At 43.3% G+C, this 20,170-nt stretch overlaps 1 protein-coding gene across 6 annotated transcripts in view; it reads left to right on the forward strand.

Annotated features, from left to right (window-relative positions):
* LOC140186943 (polycomb group protein ASXL1-like) overlaps positions 1-20,170 on the forward strand; it is a 117,005-nt gene that overhangs the window by 75,789 nt on the left and 21,046 nt on the right. For 4 of the 6 annotated variants that reach the window (XM_072241767.1, XM_072241786.1, XM_072241806.1 and 1 more), the window contains 3 exons: positions 3,391-3,508; positions 13,645-13,821; positions 14,877-15,043. In XM_072241767.1, coding sequence (XP_072097868.1) covers positions 3,391-3,508; positions 13,645-13,821; positions 14,877-15,043 — 462 coding nt within the window. The remainder of the gene's footprint in view (positions 1-3,390; positions 3,509-13,644; positions 13,822-14,876; positions 15,044-20,170) is intronic. The other 2 variants (XM_072241777.1, XM_072241796.1) reach the window with 2 other exon arrangements.

The following is a 20,170-nucleotide window of genomic DNA, read 5'->3' on the forward strand; positions in this document are numbered from 1 at the left end:
CAAACGTGAGGCCCTTACTGAGAACAGAGTGTTCTGCCTCCGACAGTTGAAGGTAGGAGGAGATGGTAAAGACCCGGCACGGATGAGATCTGGGATCAGAGGGGGCAGGGGGGAGGCTGGGGGTGTCAGTGGAGAGGGGAGGGTTGGGGTGAGAGGAAGATGGAGCCTCTGAGGGCTCAGGAGTTGATGGTGGGATCTGAGGAAGACGGGGCTGCGGAGTGGTGGTGGGGGAAGGGGAGACAAGAGTCACAACAGCAGCACATAAAGACCCGGCCTGGAGTTCAAGGCTGGAGTTGCAGTTGGTGGTTGCACAATCGCTGTGAAGGTGTCCATGGTCGTTGCTGGAGTCCGGGTTTTGAATATGCCCTGAGGTATTGGAGCCGGCGAGATCAATGGCAGGGGCCGGAATCTGAAGTTCATGCCTGCTAGCGTCGGGGCCAGCAGGCTCTGGAGTCCGTAGATCTTTGCCTAACATGACAAAGTCAAAAAAATGGCGATTGCAGGCGTGAGTCCGATGGAGGATGAAATAACGGGTAGGACCATTACAGATGGCGAAGAAAGTGTCCCGAAGGTGTGGAAGGGTCTGGGATAGGGACACCAAGTACCTCCCCATGGCGGAGAGAGTCGCCTTCAGACCTTGACGGGAGAAGCGGCGAGAGGCAGAGTCAATAAAATGTGAGTACCTGGGATCCTCAGAAGATCCAAATTGAGAGGCTTGGAAACGAATCCTAAAGCCAACTGGAGTAAGTTGGCGACGGAGGCACGTTCCAAGAAAGGATATATGGCTGTGATAGCGAGTCTGAGTCAAAGTGTGGTCGAAAAGTGGAAGAGCCGAAGAAATTACAGATGGGGAGCAGTGAGAGATGGTTTCAATGAACTCCCGTCGAAGAGAGGATCTAAACTTCTTCGGTGTAGGCATCACCGGAAGAGGCTTCGCAGTAGTGAATTTAAATCTGCAGAATTCCTGTTGTTTGCCACATTCACTCTGTCCATGCCTTTCAACATTCGAAATGTTTCTGAGGTCTCCCCTCGTTCTTCTAAACTCCAAGGAATACAGTCCAAGAGCGAACAAATGTTCCTCATATGTTAACCCTCTCATTCCCGGAATCATTCTAGTGAATCTTCTCTGTACCCTCTCCAACGTCAGCACATCCTCTCTTAAATAGGGAGCCCAAAACTGCCCACAGTACTCCAAGTGAGGTCTCACCAGTGCCTTATGGAGCCTCAACATCACATCCCTGCTCCTATACACTATTCCTCTAGAAATGAATGCCAACATCGCATTCACCACCGACTCAACCTGGAGATAAACCTTAAGGGTATCCTGTATAAGGACTCAAGTCCTGTTGCATCTCAGAACTTTGAATTCTCTCCCCATTTAAATAATAGTCTGCCCGTTTATTTCTTCTGCCAAAGTGCAGAACCATACACTTTCCAACGTTGTATTTCATTTGCCACTCCTTTGCCCATTCTTCCAATCTATCCAAGTCTCTCTGCAGACTCTGTTTCCTCAGCACTACCGACCCCTCCACCTATCTTCGTATCATCAGCAAACTTAGCCACAAAGCTATCTATTCCATAATCTAAATCGTTGATGTACAATGTAAAAAGGAGCGGCCCCAACACAGACCCCTGTGGAACACCACTGGTAACTGGCAGCCAACCAGAATAGGATCCTGCCAATCAGCCAATGCTCTATCCATATCGGTAACTTTCCCATAATTCCATAGGCTCTTGTTAGTAGCCTCATGTGTGGCACCTTGTTAAAGGCCTTCTGAAAATCCAAATATACAACATCCACTGCATCTCCCTTGTCTAGCCTACTTGTAATTTCCTCAAAAAATTGTAATAGGTTTGTCAGGCAGGATTTTCCTTTAAGGAATCCATGCTCAGTTCTGCCTATCTTGTCATATGCCTCCAAGTCCTCTGTAACCTCATCCTTGACAATCGACTCCAACAACTTCATTGTACTTTGATTTTCTGCTATTGGAAGGCTTACTGAATACTATCAAATGTTTCCTCCATCTTTAACTCTGTAGTAAAATAGGTACTTATCTCCCACAAGAACTTTACATTTAAAGCAGATGATGTGAGTTTCTAAGTTAAAGTAGAAACTTGCTCAACTCTCTTGGGGCAAAATGCTGAATTTTTGGGGGGCTTTTACACTACTACTGATATATAAGTATATATTGGTGCAACTTTTCTATTAAACCAAACTGTGTTGTGGAAGATTAAAGCTCTGTATGTCTTGGTATTGGATTGACAGAACTGCTATCATTTTCTAAGATCCTTGCCAATTGCTTTTTCATATATTGGTACCAGGGGAACAAGTGCTGCCGGGAACAAGAATGAATCTAGAGAGAAAAAGTATACTTTGAAGCACAAACAGATATTTGAAAACAGTGATTCATTGTGGGAAATGTCCAATTTGCTTGCCATCCTGAGCCATATCAGTGTATGAAAGAGCTTTATAGGTTTAGTGTTCTATTGACTTGTATGGGTGATGCTGGAATGTTTATGCTCCTGTTTGATGGAACTGGTTGTTCCCAGAAAAAAAGCAAACCTTTGATAGTTGTTGTTCCCACAAATTTTATTCAGAGTAGCAAACACAGAATCTAACTGCAGATGGTGCATGTGTTTTGATGTCCACTTTGCAAATTGTGAGTTGAATATACCCTCCATTACAATGGAAAGGTAATACTTTTTCTTTGCTGTGATAGCGGAGTCAAGGGATATGGGGATAAGGCAGGAACGGGGTACTGATTGTGGATGATCAGCCATGATCACAGTGAATGGTGGTGCTGGCTCGAAGGGCCGAATGGCCTACTCCTGCACCTTATTGTCTATATGGGAGCTTGATACATTTTCATACTTTAAGACAGGACTTTGGATCTAGAATAAAAAATGCCTGGTTAATATAATTTTAGCGTCTGTGCTGCTGTTAATTTCAACAGTGATTTTGATTTTAGATAATTGTATAACCCTTGATGTAGTTGCTGTTCTGCCTGAAACTGGATTTGAAGCTCAGAGCTTGCTCCATTGATCTGAGGTCAAATTTGATGTAGCTATTGATGATAAAAGTGTAGTTTAAATAAACCAAGGAGGTGTAATATAAGTGTTCCATCTTGATTTCTGGCTTCTTTGCATTCTCTTTGTTAATAAATCTTGTCCTCATTCTCAAGTTCAGAGTACGTGTGTGTGTTATTCTGATTGACAATTGGATTTAGATTGCAAATTGTCATGTTTCTATAAGATATCAGTGTTTTTTTTTATTCAAAGTGACATTTTAATTGCTAAGCACTTTGGAATACTCCAAGATTGTGAAATGTAGGGTATATGTAACAGAGTTCCTTTGCTTTATCTAAATATGTGTATTATCACATGCAATAGCCTGTGAAGCAACAACCAAAAAAGAAGATTGGAGTTCCGGTAATGATGAGTAAATCCATTCCAAGAGTTGTACTGACACCATTGAAAGTTAATGGAGAACATGTGGAATCTGCTTCAGGTAAGATGATCAGAATGTATGCAATTGTTTGCTCTCAAGAATCACTGGGTCTACATCGATTTTGAATTGTTCCCCCCTTTTGAGGGTCGGTATTGTTCAGTTTATCGTGATAACTTGCCTCTTCGTTGAATTGTCCCCACAACCTATGGACTCACTCTCAAGAACTCTTCATCTCACATTCTCGATATTTATTCTTATTTCATTTTTCTGTATTTGCTCAGTTTGTTGACTTGCATATTGGCTGGATATTTTTGCCCTGCTTGGTGTGGTCTTTCATTGATTCTGTTATGGTTCTTGAATTTGCTGAGTATGTGCACAAGAAAATGAATCTTGAGGTTATGTGTGGTGACACATATGTACTTTGATAATAAGTTTACTTTGAACTTTTTAAAAATTGATTACACATTCCAATGTTCACCATGGGAAGATAACAGCTGGGAATTCTAGGTAATAAGTTGCATTCACAATTCTTCTAATGCCATTCCTTTCAGTAATTCCTCAATAGTCGTGCACTGGTAAATTGTGTTCACGTAATAATAATATTGACTCTGCTTGCCCAGAAAACAGTGTTCTTGTTCCTCAAAACATTTATTGGTGTTGAAATATATTTATTTTAAAGCTCCAGATTTTTTCCCCAATAGGAAATCCAGCTTTATCTCCCAGATTGCTAATTAATATTTTTTTGTCATCTGTTGCATTTTTGTTACTTGTATTGCTCCAGCCACTGTTAAATAACTCCTGGAAAAAGCCAGTAGGTTTTGTTAAAGTGAAATCATTCATGGAATATTAATGTGGTTGGCAGGTCCACACCAGCTGTCTGGAAGTTGGTGGTATGCTAGTAATTCCAACTACATTAATTGTTTGCGACTAAGCTGTTCGCTAGGATAGTCGAGAGACAACTATTTTAAAACAGGACTGGAATCAGTATTGAATAAACTAAAGTTTTTTCAAGGACTGACTGATGCTTTAGCATCTTCACGGTTTCCTTTATTGATTTGAGTATATTTGCATTCACACTGCCTTGATGTAATTTGAACACAACTTCAATAGTATTCTGGACTAATGCAGTGGTGTTACACTACCCAATCTGATGAGGTATGGAGATTTATGATGACTAAAAAATGACCAAACTTATGGTATGGCAGCATTTTTTTAATGCAAAGTCACATATTATTGACCCTGTCAGACCAAGATAGCATGTCCAACTCAAACTTTGTAGGAAGAAACAATGCAAGTCATGCTAACATGCCAGCAAGAACCTGAAGTTTACATAGAACATAGAATAGTACAGCACAGTACAGGCCCTTTGGCCCACATTGTTGTTCCAACCATCAAACCCTGCTTCCCATATAACCCCACACCTTAAATTCCTCCGTATACCTGTGTAATAGTCTCTTAAATTTCACTAGTATATCTGCCTCCACCACTGACTCAGGTAGTGTATTCCAGGCACCAACCACTCTCTGAGTAAAAAAACCTTCCTCTAATATCCCCCTTGAACTTCCCACCCCTTACCTTAAAGCCATGTCCCCTTGTATTGAGCAGTAGTGCCCTGGGGAAGAGGTGCTGGCTATCCACTCTATCTGTTCCTTGTAATATCTTGTATACCTCTATCATGTCTCCTCTCATCCTCCTTCTCTCCAAAGAGTAAAGCCCCACCTCCCTTAATCTCTGATCATAATGCATACTCTCTAAACCAGGCAGCATCCTGGTAAATCTCCTCTGTACCCTTTCCAATGCCTCCACATCCTTCCTATAGTGAGGTGACCAGAACTGGACACAGTACTCCAAGTGTGGCCTAACCTGAGTTTTATAGAGCTGCATCACTACCTCGCGACGCTTAAACTCTATCCCTGGACTTATGAAAGCTAACACCCCATAAGCTTTCTTAACTACCCTATCCCCTGTGAGGCAACTTTCAGGGATCTGTGGACAGTACCCCCAGATCCCCCTGCTCCTCCACACTACCAAGTATCCTGCCATTTACTTTGTATTCTGCAGTGGAGTTTATCCTTCCAAAGTGTACCACCTCACACTTCTCCGGGTTGAACTCCATCTGCCACTTCTCAGCCCACTTCTGCATCCTATCAATGTCTCTCTGCAATCTTCGACAATCCTCTACACTATCTACAACACCACCAACCTTTGTGTTGTCTGCAAACTTGCCAACCCACCCTTCTACCCCCACATCCAGGTGGTTAATAAAAATCATGAAAAGAAGAGGTTGCAGAACTGATCCTTGTGGGACACCACTCGACACAACCCTCCAATCTGAATGTACTCCCTCCACCACAACCCTCTGCCTTCTGCAGGCAAGCCAATTCTGAATCCACCTGGCCAAATTTTCCTGGATCCCATGCCTTCTGACTTTCTGAATAAGTCTACAGTGTGGAACCTTGTCAAATGCCTTACTAAAATCCATATAGATCACATCCACTGCACTACCCTCATCTGTATGCCTGGTCACCTCTTCAAAGAACTCTATCAGGCTTGTTAGATCTGCCCTTCACAAAGCCATGCTGACTGTCCCTGATCAGACCATGATTCTCTAAATGCCCATAGATCCTATCTTTAAGAATCTTTTCCAACAGCTTTCCCACCACAGACGTAAGGCTCACTGGTCTATAATTACCCGGACTATCCCTACTACCAGTCAACCTCGATGCTTTGCAGTTCACCTACTGGAGCAACAGGTCAATGGCAGATGCTCTCTGGCCCTACATTCCTCCTTAGAACACCTGGAGAATAAAGATGCATACGTAAGGCTCCTTTTCATTGGCGACAGCTCTGCCTTTTATACCATCATTCCAAATAAACTGATTCCTAAGCTCCAGAACCTGGGCCTTAGCACTCAGATCTGCAGCTGGATCTTCAACTTCCTCACAGACACGACCCAGGCTGTAAAAATAGGGGACAAGCTGCCCTCTACAATCACTCTGAGCACCGGTGCCCCACAAGGCTGTGTACTCAGCCCCCTGCTGTACTCACTGTACACCCATGATTGTGCAGCCAAGTTTCCATCGAACTCAATATATGTTTGCTGATGACACAACAATTGTAGGCCGTATCTCGGGTAATGATGAGTTTGAGTACAGAGAGGAAATTGAGAAACTGGTGGCATGGTGCGAAGACAATAACCTATCCCTCAAAGTCAGCAAGACGAAGGAATTGGTTGTTGACTTCAGAAGGAGTAGCGGACCGCACGACCCAATTTACATCAGTGGTGCACAAGTGGAACAGGTCAAAAGCTTTAAGTTCCTCGGAGTCGATATCACAAATGACGTGACTTGGTCCAGCCAAGCAGAATTCACTGCCAAGAAGGCCCACCAGCGCCTTCCTGAGAAAACTAAAGACATTTGGCCTGTCCCCTAAAACCCTCACTAATTTTTATAGATGCACTGTAGAAAACATTCTTCTAGGATGCATCACAACATGGTATACGGTAGGAAACTTTGTCACATGGTGTGAGCAGAATTATCTGCAGCTTAATGTGAAAAAGACTAAGGAGCTGGTGGTAGACCTGAGGAGAGCTAAGGTACCGGTGACCCCTGTTTCCATCCAGGGGGTCAGTGTGGACATGGTGGAGGATTACAGATACCTGGGGATACGAATTGACAATATAAACTGGACTGGTCAAAGAACACTGAGGCTGTCTGCAAGAAGGGTCAGAGCTGTCTCTCTTTCTTGAGGAGACTGAGGTCCTTTAACATCTGTCGGATGACGCTGAGGATGTTCTACGAGTCTGTAGTGGCCAGTGCGATCATGTTTGCTGTTGTGTGCTGGGGCAGCAGGCTGAGGGTAGCAGACACCAACAGAATCAACAAACTCATTTGTAAGGCCAGTGATGTTGTGGGGATGGAACTGGACTCTCTGACGGTGGTGTCTGAAAAGACGATGCTGTCTAAGTTGCATGCCATCTTGGTCAATGTCTCCCATCCACTACATAATGTACTGGGTGGGCACAGGAGTACATTCAGTTAGAGACTCATTCCACCGAGATGCAACACAGAGCATCATAGGAAGTCATTCTTGCCTGTGGCCATCAAACTTTACAACTCCTCCCTTGGAGGGTCAGACACCCTGAGCCAACAGGCTGGTCCTGGACTTCTTTCCTGGCATAATTTACATATTACTATTTAATTATTTATGGTTTTATCACTATTTAATTATTTACGGTGCAACTGTAACAAAAACCAATTTCTCTCTGGATCAATAAAGTATTACTATGACTATGGTATGGAAGTGTCCAAGACCGAAAGAAGCTGCAGAAGATCGTGAACACAGCGCAGCACATCACACAAACCAATCTTCCGTCCGTGGACTCACTTTACACCGCACACTGTCGGAGCAGTGCTGCCAGGATAATCAAGGACACAACCCATCCAGCCAACAGACCTTTCGTCCCTCTTCCCTCCGGGAGAAGGTTCAGGAGCTTGAAGACTTGTACGGCCAAATTTGGGAACAGCTTCTTTCCAACTGTGATAAGACTGCTGAATGGATACTGACCCCGATCTGGGCTGTACCCTCCAAATATCTGGACCTGCCTCTTGGTTTTTTTGCACTACCTTACTTCCCATTTTTCTATTTTCTATTTATGATTTATAATTTAAAATTTTAATATTTACTAATTTTAACTATTTTTAATATCTTTAATATTTAATATTTGTAATCCAGTGAGTGTGAAGTGCAGAATCAAATATCGCTGTGATGATCGTACGTTCTAGTACCAATTGTTTGGCAACAATAAAGTGTAAAGTAAAGTACCTTTGTTGAACAAGGGGACAACACTCGCCTCCCTCCAATCCTCCGGTACCATTCCCGTAAACAATGTGGACATAAAGGTCCTAGCCAGAGGCTCAGCAATCTCTTCCCTCGCCTCGTGGAGCAGCCTGGGGAATGTTCCGTCAGGACCCGGGGACTTATCCATCTTAATGTATTTTAATAACTCCAACACCACCTCTCCCTTAATATCAACATGCTCCATAACATCAACTTCACTCATATTGTCCTCACCGTCATCAAGTTCCCTCTCATTGGTGAATACCGAAGAGAAGTATTCATTGAGGACCTCGCTCACTTCCACAGCCTCCAGGCACATCTTCCCACCTTTATCTCTAATTGGTCCTACCTTCACTCCTGTCATCCTTTTGTTCTTCATATAATTGAAGAATGCCTTTGGATTTTCCTTTACCCTACTCGCCAAGGCCTTCTCATGCCCCCTTTTTGCTCTCCTCAGCCCCTTCTTAAGCTCCTTTCTTGCTACCCTATATTCCTCAATAGACCCATCTGATCCTTGCTTCCTAAACCTCATGCACGCTGCCTTCTTCCACCTGACTAGATTTTCCACCTCACTTGTCACCCATGGTCCCTTCACCCTACCATTCTTTATCTTCCTCACCGAGACAAATTTATCCCTAACATCCTGCAAGAGATCTCTAAACATCGACCACATGTCCATAGTACATTTTCCTGCAAAAACGTCATCCCAATTAACACCTGCAAGTTCTAGCCTTATAATTTGCCCTTCCCCAATTAAAAATTTTCCTGTCCTCTCTGATTCTGTCCTTTATGATGATAATGTTGAAGGCCAGGGAGTGGTGGGCATTGTCCCCCAGATGCTCACCCATTGAGAGATCTGTGACCTGACCTGGTTCGTTACCTAATACTAGATCTAGTATGGCATTCCCCCAGTCGGCCTGTCAACATACTGTGACAGGAATCCGTCCTGGACACATTTAACAAACTCTGCCCTGTCCAAACCCGTGGAACTGATCAGGTGCCAATCAATATTAGGGAAGTTAAAGTCACCCATGATACAACCCTGTTATTTTCGCACCCTTCCAAAATCTGCTTCCCAATCTGCTCCTGGGTATCTCTGCTGCTACCAGGGGGCCTATAGAATACTCCCAGTAGAGTAACTGCTCCCTTCCTGTTCCTGACTTCCACCCATACTGGCTCAAAAGAGCATCCTGCTACATTATCCACCCTTTCTGTAGCTGTAATAATATCTCTGACCAATAATGCCACCCCCCTCCCCTTTTTCCCCCCTCCCCTTTTTCCCCCCTCCCCTTTTTCCCCCCTCCCCTTTTTCCCCCCTCCCCTTTTTCCCCCCTCCCCTTTTTCCCCCCTCCCCTTTTTCCCCCCTCCCCTTTTTCCCCCCTCCCCTTTTTCCCCCCTCCCCTTTCCCCCCCTCCCCTTTCCCCCCCTCCCCTTTCCCCCCCTCCCCTTTCCCCCCCTCCCCTTTCCCCCCCTCCCCTTTCCCCCCCTCCCCTTTCCCCCCCTCCCCTTTCCCCCCCTCCCCTTTCCCCCCCTCCCCTTTCCCCCCCTCCCCTTTCCCCCCCTCCCCTTTCCCCCCCTCCCCTTTCCCCCCCTCCCCTTTCCCCCCCTCCCCTTTCCCCCCCTCCCCTTTCCCCCCCTCCCCTTTCCCCCCCTCCCCTTTCCCCCCCTCCCCTTTCCCCCCTCCCCTTTCCCCCCCTCCCCTTTCCCCCCCTCCCCTTTCCCCCCCTCCCCTTTCCCCCCTCCCCTTTCCCCCCTCCCCTTTCCCCCCTCCCCTTTCCCCCCTCCCCTTTCCCCCCTCCCCTTTCCCCCCTCCCCTTTCCCCCCTCCCCTTTCCCCCCTCCCCTTTCCCCCTCCCCTTTCCCCCCTCCCCTTTCCCCCCTCCCCTTTCCCCCCTCCCCTTTCCCCCCTCCCCTTTCCCCCCCTCCCCTTTCCCCCCCTCCCCTTTCCCCCCCTCCCCTTTCCCCCCCTCCCCTTTCCCCCCCTCCCCTTTCCCCCCCTCCCCTTTCCCCCCCTCCCCTTTCCCCCCCTCCCCTTTCCCCCCCTCCCCTTTCCCCCCCTCCCCCTTCCCCCCCTCCCCCTTCCCCCCCTCCCCCTTCCCCCCCTCCCCTTCCCCCCCTCCCCTTCCCCCCCTCCCCTTCCCCCCCTCCCCTTCCCCCCCTCCCCTTCCCCCCCTCCCCTTCCCCCCCTCCCCTTCCCCCCCTCCCCTTCCCCCCTCCCCTTCCCCCCTCCCCTTCCCCCCTCCCCTTCCCCCCTCCCCTTCCCCCCCTCCCCTTCCCCCCCTCCCCTTCCCCCCCTCCCCTTCCCCCCCTCCCCCTTTCCCCCCCCCTCCCCCCTTTCCCCCCCCCTCCCCCCTTTCCCCCCCCTCCCCCCTTTCCCCCCCCTCCCCCCTTTCCCCCCCTCCCCCCTTTCCCCCCCTCCCCCCTTTCCCCCCCTCCCCCCTTTCCCCCCCTCCCCCCTTTCCCCCCCTCCCCCCTTTCCCCCCCCTCCCCCCTTTCCCCCCCTCCCCCCTTTCCCCCCCTTTCCCCCTTTCCCCCCCTTTCCCCCTTTCCCCCCCTTTCCCCCCTTTCCCCCCTTCCCCCCCCTTTCCCCCTTTCCCCCCCCTTTCCCCCTTTCCCCCCCTTTCCCCCTTCCCCCCCTTTCCCCCTTCCCCCCCTTTCCCCTTTCCCCCCCCTTTCCCCCTTTCCCCCCCCTTTCCCCCTTTCCCCCCCTTTCCCCCTTTCCCCCCCTTTCCCCCTTCCCCCCCCCTTTCCCCCTTTCCCCCCCCCTTTCCCCCCCCCCCCCCTTTCCCCCCCCCCTCCCCTTTCCCCCCCCCTCCCCTTTCCAAGCACTGAAATCCAGGAATATTGAGAATCCATTCCTGCCCTGGTGCCAGCCAAGTCTCTGTAATGGCCACTGCATCATAATTCCATGTATGTATCCAAGCTGTCAGTTCATCACCTTTGTTCCTGATGCTTCTTCCTTCCTACCTTTACACCCTTTGTTCTGCTTCTCTTTCCTCAAGGCCTCTCTATATGTTAGATCCGGCTTTACTCCATGAACTTCTTTCACTGCTCTAACATTCTGGGTCCCATCCCCCTTGCAAATTAGCTTAAACCCTCCCGAACCATGCTAGCTAACCTATCTGCAAGGATATTGCTCCCCCTCGAGTTCAGGTGCAACCCATTCAATTTGTACAGGTCCCACCTTCCCCAGAAGAGATCCCAATGATCCAAAAATCTAAAACCCTGCTCCCTGCACCAACTCCTCAGCCACGCATTCAATTGCTATCTCCTCCAATTCTTACCATCACTGTCATGTTTAGTATATTAATTATTTAGCCAATTAAGTAGAAACTGTAAAACAAAAAATATCAAGAATAGTGTACATGTCCTTTGATGTTCTGTGAGAGAAAGTAGTCTGCAAATAAATAGGGATTCTTTCAGAAGAAAATATTGAACCTGGTTCTGTATGTTTGGTCTGAGAACACTGCAGGTCAGGGCTAATTCAACATGTAATGCATGGAATTGCATATATGAAAGGTTCTAACTTTTGGAATGCAGAATAACCTGATGGTGGTGGATCAGGTGCTCTTGATACATCCTTTCTGACTTTCCTTCCTATTGAGTTTGATTGACTGTAGGCATTTTTGCCCTGTTAAAATTCTGTTTCACCATTACTAAATCCATTCTTCCTTAAAGAGAAAATACCTCAACCTCAGCTCATTTTTTTTTTCCTGAACTATTTTAATATTTACCATTTTGACTCTGCAACAAGCCAATATGTGATGCCCTCCATTAAATAACTGTCTAGTTTATGGGTGGCTGTTCTCTACCTGATGTAATGAGATTGAATGAGGAGACCCAACCTTTACAGTACAGTGTTTTTTTGCCTGTTCCTTGTTCCTTGTCCCATGTCCAAGATTTCAGTGACTTGGGCCTCATTTGTGTGACTACCTAAGAAGTTGTATGTCACTGACATAAACAGTCTGGGGCTATATATAAAGGCCTGTATATAACCTACATAGAATTTACTAACACTAATATAAAGAAATGCTATCTTACCGTACTTCTGTCAAATGTGAACTTGCTAATGAAACCTGAAATTTCAGAACCTAACTAATATATATTGCAACCAGCAAAGTTACCAGCATAGATCTATGTGGAACACCACTGATCACAAGCTTGTAGTAGTAAAAACCCTTCATTGTCACCCTCTGCCTCCTGTTACCAAGCCAATTAGGATCCATTTTGTCAACTTGCTTTCCATCCCAAGGGCTTCAATTTGTTTGAGCCAGTCTCTCATGTGGGAACTTGTCATGGGTCCTACTAAAGCCCATCAACTACATCATTACACGTTGATTAATTTGACCAAATTTTTCAGACATGATCTTCCCTTAAACATAGCCATGCTGAATTGTTCTGAATAGTCTCTGCCTTTGCAAATTTAGCTTAATCCTATCCCACAGAAGTCACATTCAACTTGTGGATTGGTTTGTGGCTGAATTGGGACAAGGACAATAAAATGAAAGGCCTGGAATGGTGAGAAAAGAGAAACCTCTTCCGGTATTTGGAACTAAACCGATCATGAAATAAACCTGCTTATTTTTCTCACAACAGAAAAGCAGTTGCATCTGGGAAAGAACAGACAGGGAACTAGTGGGATATTAGAAAAATTGTATGTTATGGATGGCAAAACTCAAATTCCTTTTTGCTGATATTACAGTGCTTGCCCCTCTCCTTTTGTATTCCTTGCCATATTTCATTTGGTGCACTCTTATTTTATTCATAATTTGTGTTTGAAGGGTAATGGAATTGGACAAATTTTTCAAAGGCGATGAGCCACAGCTGTTTTACTGGGCTGGTTGGTACATGCATTATTTCATGTTCCTTGAGTATACTGTGCAATATAAATATTTTTGTCCATGTGAGAAAGTACAATTAACACGAAAGTTGTGTTCTGTAATCGCTTATTTTCTGTTTATGCCATACTTCTGAATATAATTTGTTATTTAATTAACCTTGATGGCAATTGTTTATGATGCAAATAAGTTTTGTCTTAAAGATTTATAAGGCAAATTGAATTCCCTTAAATATAAAATACAGTTCAGTGGGCTCCATTGATGTGGGGCTACTTTTCTACAGTAAATCCATGAAATATTGCATTAATAGTAAAGCTCTTACTGGGAAATGGGTAGAATTTTTAACAATGAAGCCTATGCTTTCACTCACATTTAGCCTGATGTTTTCAGTGGTCTTTAAATTTTGATGTAGTTTATGGCCTGAATACTCTCTTTTGGTTTTTGGTTTTGTAACAGTGTTCAGGCCATAATCTACATAAACTGTTTCTTGGTCAAGATGTTGAGTAGAGTTTGCTTTCAGTGTTTGCAGCCAAGCACACAGATGGTGAATCAAGCAGTGCATCTAATGGTAGTTCCTGCACAGTTACCTCGGCTAGCATTCAGTACAACAGAACAGAAATGAATAAATTTCAGTGTAGGCCAACCCTGAGCCGGAAGCCTGGACAACACTTCAGAGCCTTGAGGAGATCAAGCACAGGTAAGGAATTAATTTTACTACTTTTTGTTTGCGATTTTAAATGTGAAGGAAATTATGTCAAAAGACAGCTTCAAGTTGCTGTAAAAATGCATTAGTACCAGCAGAATATGAAATTGCCTGGCTTTTTAAAGAATGCACTCAGCAGTATACAGGACAAATTACAACGATATGCGTTGACTCGCTATTGATGTACTTCAGAAAAGTTCTCGGATTCAGCTTGTCTTGGAAAGTTTCCTTCAATTATTAATTCCTTTCAGTAGCATCAAAGCATCTTGATGTAGAAGGTCCTGTTATTTAGATAAATCATTGTTCAATTTCTTTTAAGGTTCTGACAGATGAATCATTGTTGTGGGTCACGTTTTTTTCATGTTTTCTGGTTGTATATCTTTTCCATTTTGAAATTCGTTATTAACTTGTGTGTACCACTTGCATCCAGATCAAATCTTGTTGCATAAAAATATTTCTCACTTTCTCCAATTTGATACTATTCCCATTTTACTATTTTAAAGTAAAATCTTCTCTTTATAATCCTTGAAGCATAACTACTTGTAATTAGTCAAACAGGTCACATACAAAATACTCTTGATACTTTAGTGTGAAAACAGTGGATTTTACTTGGTTTATTTGCTTCATGTTCAGCTGCATTGCCAAATGTTTAGAATCCTTTTGATTTTGTGTGTGTTATCGTACATTTCATGCAGAATACATACTGATATAAAGACTGCTGACTACTAGTTACTACTGCAGGATCAGTTTTTAAAAGCTGCACACTGGCATGAAATGGTGGTGCAGCTGAGTGGAGATTTGAGTCCTGGAATGGTAATTCATCACAGAACTGCTGTTTATTTTCATACTGTCACACCTGCAGCGGGCTGTTAGGTTAATGGATGTCTGGGAGCAGGTGTCCATTCACCAACGATGGCTGCTGCTGGTCGGCTTTTGTGAAGGGATTAAAAATGAATCTAAATGCTACCAGGAGCAAAATAAACTCATTCACAGTTTGTTTTTACAAGTATTTGTGATGTAATATGTTGCATTGTATTACATTGTTCAAGCAGGACAAATGAAGCGAAACAGAGGGGAAGAGATTGATGTTGAAACACCTGGATCAATTCTTGTCAACACAAACTTGCGTGCTTTGATCAACTCTCGGACTTTCACTTCTTTACCACTACACTTCCAGCAGCAGCTGCTGTTTCTCCTGCCAGAGGTGGACAGGCAGGTATGCTTGGCATTTGAAGTAATTTAATTTGAAGATTTGTTGCTTTTAATTTTTTTTTAAAGTGCATTCCTTTTTTTAAAAAAAATGCTATGCAAGAGCTGTGAACTTCCACTTTAAGGTCTTTCTGTTCAGTAACACTCCCCAGAGATATGCCTGTCACTGTGCATATCCTACCTTGGTTTAGCTTCCCAAAATGCAATACTTTGCAGTTACCCAAGTTAAATGTCGTTTTCCATTCCGTTGTCCACCTTCCCAGTTGAATTACAGTGCCTATAAAATGTATTCACCCTTCCTTCTCTGGAAGTTTTCATTTTTTGTTTTTCAACAATGAATCACAGTGGATATAATTTAATTTGTGTTTTTTTTTGGACACTGATCAACAGAAAAGAATATTGTATCAAAGTAAAAACAAATTTCTACAAATTGGTCTAAATTTCTTATAATTATTAAACACAAGACTATTGATTGCATAAGAATTCATCCCCTTTAAGTCAGTATTTACTAGATGCACTTTTGGCAGCAATTAGCCTTGAATCGGTGTGGATAGGTCTTCATCAGCTTTGCACATCTGGACACTGCAATTTTTCATCATTCTTCTTTACAAAGCTGCTCAAGGTTGCATGTGGATCATGAGTGAACAGCCCTTTTCAAGTCCAGCCACAAATTCTCAATTGATTTAATGTCTGGACTCTGACTTGGCCACTTCAGGATATTAACTTTGTTTTTAAGCCATTCTGGTGTAGCATCGGCTTTATGCTTGGGGTCATTGCCTTGCTGGTAAACAAATCTCCCAAGTCGCAATTCTCTTGCAGGCTGCATCAGGTTTTCCTCCAGGATTTCCCTGTGTTTTGTTGCACTCATTTTGCCTTCTACCTTCACAAGCCTTCCAGGGCTTGCTGCAGTAAAGCATCCCCACAGCATGATGCAGCCACCACCATGCTTCACAGTAGGGATGGTGTGTTTTTGATGTGTGGTGTTTGGCTTATGCCAAACCTAGTGTTTAGTCTGATGGCCAAAAAGCTCGGTTTCATCAGACCATAGAACCTTCTTCCAGCTGACTTTGAGTCTCCCTCAGGCCTTCTGGCAAACTCTAGCTGAGATTTCATGTGATTTTTTTTCAACGGTGACTTTCTGTTTTGCCACTCTCTCATAAAGCTGCGACTGGTGAAGCTCCCAGGCAACAGTTGTTATATGCGCAGTCTCTCCCATCTCAGCCACTGAACCAGAGTTGTCATAGGTCTCTTGGTAGCCTTCCTCACTAGTCCCCTTCTTGCATGGTCACTCAGCAGATTTACAGCTGTGCCATATTCTTTCCATTTCTTGATGATTGACTTAACTGTACTCCAAGGGATATTCAGTGACTTGGAAATTTTCTTGTATCCATCTCCTGACTTTTCAATAACTTTTTTTTTGCAGAGTTGCTTGGAGTGTTCTTTTGTCTTCATGGTGTAGTTTTTGCAGGATACTGACTCACCAGTAGTTGGACCTTCCAGATACAGGTGTATTTTTACTACAATCAATTGAAACACCTTGACTGCACACAGAGATGTGACTTCTAAAACCAATGGGCTGCACCAGTGATAATTTTGGTGTGCCATGTTAAAGGGGGGGGGGGGGGTGAATACTTGTGCAATCAATTATTTTGTGTTTTATATTTGTAATTAATTTAGATCACTTTGCAGAGATCTTTTTCACTTTGACACAAAAGTGTCTTTCTTTGTTGATCAGCGACAAAAAAAGTCAAATTAAATCCATTGTGATGTAAAACAATGAAACATGAAAACTTCAGGGGGAGGGGTGAATACTTTTTATAGGCACTGTATATCATGTTGTAACCTTGGATTACCTCCGTTGCTATCCACTACAGACCTTTGGTGACATCTAAAAACATTTTAAAAAAATGCCACCTACATTCCCATCATTAATGTATAGAATAAAGTGTAGCAACAGTCCCTGTGGTGTTGATTAGTGACCTCCGGTCTGGAAAAACAACTCCCTGCTACCACCTTCTAATTGTGACCATTGAGCCAATTTTAGATCTGGCTGGCTAGCTAATCTTTCAAACCAGCATACCCTGAGGACTCTGTTGGGACCTATTGAAGTCTATGTAGACAGCATTTACTTCCCTGCCTCCTCATTCCTCTTGGTCATTCCTTCAAAAAAAATAGAGACATGATTTCCAATAGATAAATCCATGGTGACTTTCCCTAAATGCTCTTAGCCCCCGTCCAATAACATTACTACCATTAATATAAAAAGTTGACTGGACTATATATCCCTGTTCCCCTCCTTAAATAAAGACACAATATTGGCTGTTGTCCATTCTTCCAGTGCTTCACCTATGGCAAAAAAAGGATGCAGAAATCTTCTCCAGACCCCAGGACTTCCATCTGTTTAATCCTGTAACATCCAAGGAATGATCTGGTGAAGTCCTGAGGATTTATTCGCCTTCATGTTTCAAAATCTCCAACAACATCTCCTTTGGAATGTTGAATTGCTCCAGAATATCACTGTTTCCTTTCCTGGACTTGCTTGTTTCCATGTTCTTCTCCGCAATAAATATAGACAAGAAATGTTCATTGAAGATCTCACCTATCACGTAGACCTCCACACTGGTCTTCAAGAGGACCTACTCTCTCTCTCTCTAGCTATCTTTTTGCTCTTAATGTGCTTATTCAATGTTTTGAGATTTTCCTTTACCTTATTTGTCAGGGATATGTCATGGTCCAGTTTTCCCCTCCTAATTTTCTCCTTAGCCTTCTACTTGTACTCAAAGACTTGCTTGATCCCAGTTGCCTCTATGTTGGTAGGAAGGAGGTGCTATGTACAAGAGCATCAATATCCCTGGTCAGTTAAGGTTCCTGTGTCACTTTCAAAGACCGTCCACTTATCAGTCATACCTTTTCATTCAAGCAGCCTCTCCCAAGTAAAATAAGTTTCTGTCTGATGCTATCAAAATTGGCCTCATCCCACCCCTTCCCAAATTAAGGACTGATTGAGAGCCACACTGCGAGAACCAAGTCTGTTAGAGGATGTAGCAATTTTGTGGTCAAGACCGACCCACCAAAAGCCCCTTTCTGGGAATCTTGCTTTCTATTTAATTTATTGATGTACAGTGCTGAATAGGGCTTTCTGGCTCTTTGCGCCACGCTGCTCAGTAATTCCCCCAATTTAATCTTAACCTAATCTCAGCACACTTTACAATGGTCAATTAGCCTACCAAACAATACATCTTCGGACTGTGGGAGGATGCAGAGCATTAGAGGATATTCACCCTTAATATTTTTTTGAGGTAATACCTGGTAGCTGCGTCTGTTCAGTGAGAGGTAAGTCTGACCTTGTAACAGTCTGTTCTATGCTCAACGTGTCTGCAAGATCTTTTTCTCAGTACCAAACTGATAATACCAAAACACCTCATGCATATTCATTAATTTGGAACAAAACTCTAGGCTGTTTGACCAGATTCTCCTGCTGCAGGACAAGTGAAAATATTGTCTACAAAATAGCTGACAAAGGTTGAATGGTGGAGGATGGAGTAACTGTTGTATTTACTTGTCTGTTGGTGTGAAATAGAAGAGAAACAGGAATCTATATGATGTTCTGTAAAATTTTCAAATTTGTCATTGCTAGTCATTTCTCATATATTCTCCATATTAATCTGAGGTTGATAGTTTCAGTCTGCATGTCAAGTATAATGGCTGGTGGTAATTGAGGTGTAGTCAAGAGAATGACCTGAAGCTAAAATAAAATTGAGTTTTGTTATGTTAGACTTGTGTACTAATCATACAACTGTGGTTGAAGGTCTCAATAACATTTATTTTTCTCAAGCTCTTTCTTCTTGTATTTGAGATAGTTATCCAGTTTCACGATGAATTCTGTACATCCTTGCTTATTACAAGGTATTAAATTATATAAATACTACCCAACTTTCATTGTAATCAGAGAAAATTCAGAGCACTGGGGACCCATCAGTAGATTATTGCTAATTGTATAGTTTGTTCAAAGAATGAACAGGGGCACAACGGACAGTTGAATATTATTCTTGGTTCTAACTCTTTAAGCTTTTGAGAAGTGAGAGCAAGTATTGCAAGGCCATTGCAGATCCAGTCTTCTGATACGGGATACTTCATTTTTATCTTTGAATGTTAGCTGGTGCAAAGTGTGAACATGCTTGGAAAAAAAACTTGTGCTGTTGTATGTGAATGTCTTGAGCATTCTTCTGAGATTTTCAATTAGTAGGATGTATTGTTAGTGTCTCAGCTGCCTCAGATGTAAAAATGAGTAGTGTATTTTGTAGAACACCATTTTCTTCCTCTTGAAATACATTCTCTTTGTGTTCTGCTTTTTTGTGGTTGTGTTGTTAACAACAATGAAATTTTAATTCAGTTTAGTTGTGCATTTTGATGGTCTCTGAAATGGTAAAACCAGATTCTTACTTTTCATGTTGATGCATTGATGAGTTGCCAACTTAAATGTGCCATGAGAGACTGAATAAAGTATGAAACATATTTGGGTTTCTTTGTATTTAGAGTTGGGTACATGAGTTTAGAGCCTGGTTTTCTGTTCTTTTAGAGAATGAATGGAATGACGCAGAATACATCAAAATAGGGAGAGATTTGATGTCAAATGAAACTGTTTAATTCTCGTTCATGTTATTAAGATACTTCTGCATCAAAGTTTATATAACTGCAAATTTGTACATTATGTTGATTTTTAAATTGAGTAACTTAGTCATTGAATATAGCTTTGTACGCAGTTTCATTTCTACAAGACTCTACCAATTTACTGGCATTGAAATGAAAGCAGACAAGGATGCACTTGAGACCCATACTTGATTTTGTTTGAGTGGCTCACAATATTTAAAAGCTAAACTTCATTTGAGAAAGTAAATTTTATTTCATTTAGTAGTAAATAGGTTTGAGCAAAGCACAATTTTGAGATTGTGTTTTAAATGTGGACAGTAAAAGATGTATCAATTAGAATAAAATGGTTGAGATGGTTTATGAGATATTGACCAGTGGGTGGCACTGTGATCTGTGACCAAATGAAAACTCAAGATTCTTTGTGAAACCTGACGTGAATGGGGTTTTTATTCCCTTTTCCACAAGGGTTTTCTGTTCTAGTTAG

This window comes from Mobula birostris, chromosome 2 (genome assembly GCF_030028105.1).
Source record: "Mobula birostris isolate sMobBir1 chromosome 2, sMobBir1.hap1, whole genome shotgun sequence".
Taxonomy (NCBI): Eukaryota; Metazoa; Chordata; class Chondrichthyes; order Myliobatiformes; family Myliobatidae; genus Mobula; species Mobula birostris.